The sequence below is a fragment of the Hippocampus comes genome, unplaced genomic scaffold (genome assembly GCF_001891065.2).
Source record: "Hippocampus comes isolate QL1 unplaced genomic scaffold, H_comes_QL1_v1.1 scaffold147, whole genome shotgun sequence".
Lineage (NCBI taxonomy): Eukaryota > Metazoa > Chordata > Actinopteri > Syngnathiformes > Syngnathidae > Hippocampus > Hippocampus comes.
Window position 1 is genome coordinate 157,528 of NW_017805009.1, and position 5,533 is coordinate 163,060.

The 5,533-nt window shown below is 45.2% G+C and overlaps 1 protein-coding gene across 1 annotated transcript in view; it reads left to right on the forward strand.

Moving 5' to 3' along the window:
- Positions 1 to 355: 355 nt before the first annotated feature.
- The window catches only part of rorb (RAR-related orphan receptor B), a 22,980-nt gene continuing 17,802 nt past the window's right edge, over positions 356 to 5,533 (forward strand). The window contains exon 1 of the mRNA XM_019862230.1: positions 356 to 690. Within this exon, the coding sequence (XP_019717789.1) occupies positions 684 to 690 (7 nt within the window). The 5' untranslated portion in view covers positions 356 to 683. The remainder of the gene's footprint in view (positions 691 to 5,533) is intronic.

Here is a 5,533-nt window from a genome sequence, read left to right on the forward strand (position 1 = left end):
GTTTCATACAGCTCCTGTACTGGAGTCATCGAAATATGTTGTGATCTAAACATTTTCACAAATACCTGATAAGCCAGATCAACATGAGTCTCTTTTTAAATCATGGAGTCGGAACATCTGGACATGATAAAGGGTTGACACACTTTTTTTTTGCATGTTTGAAAACAACCACCAGTATATTGTACTGGACTGATTAAATGTCAAGTATTGGCGTCGTAGTGCGCTCAGGCTGCGTGCGTGTGCCTACGTGTGTGTGCGCGCGCGTCGGCCGCAGGCTGAGCGGGAGAGAGTGGGAGGAGCGGAAAGTGCTCGGGTCCAATCCGAGCGGGCGGGCAAAGCCTCTCCAACACGCTCTTCCCTCCTTCAGCCGGCAGAAAACAGTGGAACCCTCCCATCGAGGTGAGAGCGCAGATGTCACGAAAGCGACCGCAAGACCAGAGCGCAACCACCGACACGCCGAACGACCTCCGTCCGCCTCCCCACGCCTGCGTCTGGGATGCTTTTAGCGCACGAGCCGCCTCCAATCAGGGCAGCCAGCGGTCGTCGACGCAGATCGTCGACACTCTTTTAGTTATTATTTTAAACAGAGGATCTTGCCCACCGAGACGCCCCTTTTTATTTCAGTGTTTCTGTTTGTTTCTTCATGACTGCTGCTTTGGGAAGTGAGGCGCAACAGCAACATCATGCGAGGTAAGTGCACCAACTCCACGCACGCGCGAACGCCGATTGGCGTGATTTGCTCCATGTCACGTTGGACCTTGAAAGTTTTTATTGGGGGAGTTTTTCTTTTTGTTTGTTTGTTTGTTTTCGCTTTTAAGTCGAGTTCACCACGATACAAAATGAAGAAAGTATGTCAAAGTTTATTTGCGCGTGTCAAATGAGCAGGTGAGCAAGTCCACGCGCAAAGCGATTGGAAATTAAAAGTGGCGTCTGATTAATCACCTTAGTCCATTCACATCAGCTCGCCGACCGGAAATTGCCGCCTGATGATGTTACAGGAAATATGCTTTTTACTCGTCTTCAGTTTGCCTTGCTGATTCGAGGTTGTGTAAAAAGTTTTTGGGATGTTCCAGGGCCACTTGCCGTGAGCTCCACTAACCCATTTCTCTGCAAGGCGGCCGGCATGTTCAATATCAACGTCAATGTCATGTTGTCGGCTCTCTCTCTCTCTTTCTCTCGCTCTCTCTCTCTCTCTCGCTCACACGCGCGCATACAAACGCACAAGCATGCCCGTTCCTACCCGCCCCCCCCCCCTCCATGAACAGTGTGAGATTTAAAACAGTGTTGTATACTGTTCCCAATTCAAGCACATTTGCAGTGGGGCCTATTTGGAATGTTAACGGCCCTTTGGAGATTTGGTTTTATAGTGAGACGTATTGTGCAATTCAGGCTCAGACGAAGTTGCATCATTGAACGTTATGAAAATACGTTGCTGCATTTTGTCTTCTAAAACAATTATGTCAAATAGCATTTTAACGGTGAGAACAACATTTTGTATGGATATAGGTAGCCATTAAATGTGATCATTCTTGGTGTAATCGGTGAATGTTTAAGGAAAAATGTTTATATATATATATACATATATATATATAGGCTGAATAACTCGGTAAAAAGACTGTTACACATAAATAGAATACATTGTAATTATTTTTATTTATATAGTAACAGAATAATTTGCTGTGATCGTGCATATTACATGTGGCATTAATCCAATGTTGCAGTTCAGTTGAAAAATAAACAATTAATCACCACAGCAAGATTGAATTCCATTACAAACAATATAAATGGCCATCGAGAACAGCATCTGTTGCATAAGTCTTCTTTTCGCTGTCATATTTTATGTGTCTGGATGCCATTTAACATTTCCGGCTGCTGCTTGAGGCCACCACAACTCTGAGCCAGAAAAACAAAAACAAAACCAAAAAATAAATAAAATAGACAAACGTCGCCCACCTCTCATTCTGTCATTTAAGACCAAACTCCTCTGTCGTGTGCCTTGCGTTTTTTTTTCCCCTCGCATTATAGCGACCACGCTTGTGCATGGGAGGCTTCCAGGGGGTTTCTACGGGAAGCTCCAGCTTTCACTTTATAGCCATGGTTAGCAGAGGAGGCCCCTGAAGCGTCTCTCTCACCCCTCTTTCTCCGTCTCTAGCTCTCTCCATCTTCCTCTCTCCCTCTGCACGCCCGAAAGGGTTTTGTCAGATAGAATTAAATCAGTGTGGGCAGCGCGCCCCCCACTCTCAACCTGTGTGTGTGTCTCAGCTGCCCTTACATAGAACTGTGCACACAACCACAAGGTTATAAAAAATAGAGGCCTCTCATGTGCCGTGGTAATTATCATTTAACGGTAGCCACAACTTCTGAAGTTGCGACCGAATGTGATGTCCGCCAATTTCCAGGCCCGGAAAACAAAAACGGAAAAAAAAATAACTGATCCAAAAATATAATTTGGGCTTTTTTTTCATTTCAAGAAATGCATGTTTTATATTGTGGCTTTGCAAAATGGTTTAAAAATGAAAATCTGTATTTAGCACCAAGTTGATACTTGACCGTTTTCATTTGCATCTAAAACCTCATTATGAAGTTGCAAGTAAATGAAGCTGACAATGTCCCATCATATTTGTACAGCCAAACAAATTATAATAGCAATACAAACTAGTTTTATTCATTTCGTGTTGGACATGATTTCATTTGCTGCAGCGTAGAGGCAGCGTCGTTAGGCAGCGTCGGTGCAACCTCGATGCACCTCGGTCAAAGAGTTCACCATGCGGTAGCTGAAGTGGTGGGGGTCTACAGGGCAGGAGAGGGACGGTCAAAGCGGCATTTGATCCGCTGGATAAGCGATAAGTGTCAATCGCTATCTCCCGCACTTCTTCAGGATGACGAAAAGAGAGGAACAGGACATGAGTCAGGCGAAGTCAAGCTGAGGTCAGAGGTGTCACAACAGGTGTGGCGATGCTGTCGATATTGCAAAATATGCCATTGGCTCGTGTTTTTCTCCCCATGCAATCATACACGTAGATAGCATCACTACAGGCGCACGCACACGCACACACACACACACACACACATTGAAACAATACGCATGACGGCTTCATGCCAATAGAATTTGTTCCATCCTGTTTTGCCGTGGAGGCCTGCGCATTGATCCGTCCGATTCCGAAGCATCCCGAGATCGATTTTTCATCAAATCCAACGGAAGCAGTCTGTTCAGATAAATCTGTGGTGCATCACTCAGATGACACTGCTTCAACCATATCGCGTGATCCTGAATTGTGAACCGTTTACTCTTTTTTTATATTTTCATACAAGGTGGGAAGTACAGTTCGGCCGACAATCCAAATGGACAAAAAGATCTCAAGTGAGAAAGCAGCTGAACCGAGATCACTGGACCCACCCTGAGTTTGAAAGACCACTTTCATTCCATTACTGATTCACATTGCTCCAACTTAATTTCTTGCTGTGGAAAACGCAATGTGCACTATTATCGGGGCCCCGAGTGGTCTGTTGTCGGACTCGGTTAGTGTCGATTGTGTTGTTTATTGTGTGTTTGTGCTGACTAATGGCGAGTGTTATGTAAGAAGAGAGGAGAGATTACCCCAAGCCCATGCAGGCCACGTTGTTAATCCCTCAACGCAGCCCTACTGACTGAGCTACGGCTTGGATGCTGTTGCAACACACACACACATGTGGGGCTCATATCCCACTGGCAACACACTCGCTAACGCATACCGCAGTCTCCTCTGCCCAACCGCGCGCTGTGTGCGTCTGTGTGCGTATGGCCTGATGGCACTCCTGTAGTCCCACTGAGCCGCTATCATAGCTCATGTTTGTTTAGCAAGCGCTCAGCACAGACTTCATGTTGGTTTTATCCCGCCGTCGCTATCTCGGGGATATGAGGCGAACGGTGTCCCCCTTCTTTCCTCATTCTCTCTCGCTTTTTTCTTTAAATCTTAATACACACAAAGCGTGGGCTATATGGCACGCTTGAGTTTGTGTAGCCACTTTATCTACGCCATGAGGGATTTTCAGACCTGAACCGCTCCTAAACTCTAAATCTGCCTTGAAGTCATAAGTCCTCGTCTGCCAATTTTACTGCTCCGTGAAGTAAGTATGTCTCTGTGGAGCCACATCATTTTTCTCAGATTTAGAAGTTTGTTTGAGGCGCTCCATATTCACAAATGTTTTATTGGAAGAAGATCTTGCATGCAGACCAGCTGAACAGCTGTTATTGTTTGTCATTGCCACCGTGTCCAAAGAGATATCAAGAGGAAAAGTTATGAGACCCAAAATATCACATGAATGCAAAAGTGGCCAGCTAATTGTACTCTATACGAAAAGGGTGAAAAAGAAGGACGGCACGGTGGGTTATGGCGATTATTGTTTTCCTCTTCATTTCGACCAGATTATGTGTGAAATGATTTCCTTTTCTGCACTTGGAGATGGAGAGCTGATTTGAGGTGAACAAATGTTAAAGCAGGGATTTCAAATCGGGAGATAAAAGGAAAAGGAAGGGAGGGAGGGAGAATGAGACTGAGATAAGAAAGGAGAGCAATTAAAAGACTTAAGGTTACATAATAAAGTACGCGTGCATGCGTGTGCGTCTGCCAAAAGTGTGCTTAAAGTGGAGGATGTGCAGTTAATTTGGATGTGCCAAATAGACATTGAGTCTAAATGGTAGACATCCACATTCTGATGCAGATACTGTGATCAGATCACATTTGCAAACCGGAGTTGCCCTCAGCAGTGAATAACGAACGCCTGCCTGCACCCATAACGGTGGCATCCAAAGTCCACACCGGGAAACTGCTGCTTATCTAACACAAAATCAGATTACTCCATTTACTGTAGGTTTGTCAGTGTTACACTTCCACCTCGTTTTAGGAATATGCATAGCTAGACATTGGAAATAAGACAGCCTCGTCATACGATGCACAGAAAAGTGATTTGTTTATCGAAGAATTGATCTTCCTCAGGGAAGAAGTCGAGCTCAATTACAATTAGTTGCCACGTGCAATCTAAAAGCATGTTCCCACTAACCGAAGGTGTTGCGTTGGCAGATGCAAAGCTTGCACGTCGCAACAATAAGCCTGTGACTTAGCCAACTGCATCTTTTCGTAATGACAAAGATTAGCCAGTTTTAGTGCTTGTAATCCCGTTGAAGAGGTTCTTATTAGGTCTATCTCTCCTTCTCTTCATCCTCCCCTCTCTCTCTTTCTGTGTCGCTCTCTCTTGAGCAACCTCGCCCAGCCCAAATGTGCATGCCAGTGTGTGCGCGCGGGTGAACAACCACTGCTAAGGACACGCAGTTGCCAGAGCAGTTGACGTGAGGTCTCTTATCAGTCCTTCGTAAAGGGAATGGAATTATGAAACCAAAACCGCTGCTGCTTTTACTCACTCGACTCCAATTTAACGGTGATAATGTATTCTGTTAAATCATGCCACTAGAGAGAGAGAGAGAGAGAGAGAGAGAGAGAGAGAGAGAGAGAGAGAGAGAGAGAGAGAGCGAGAGAGAGAGAGAGGGAGAGGAAGC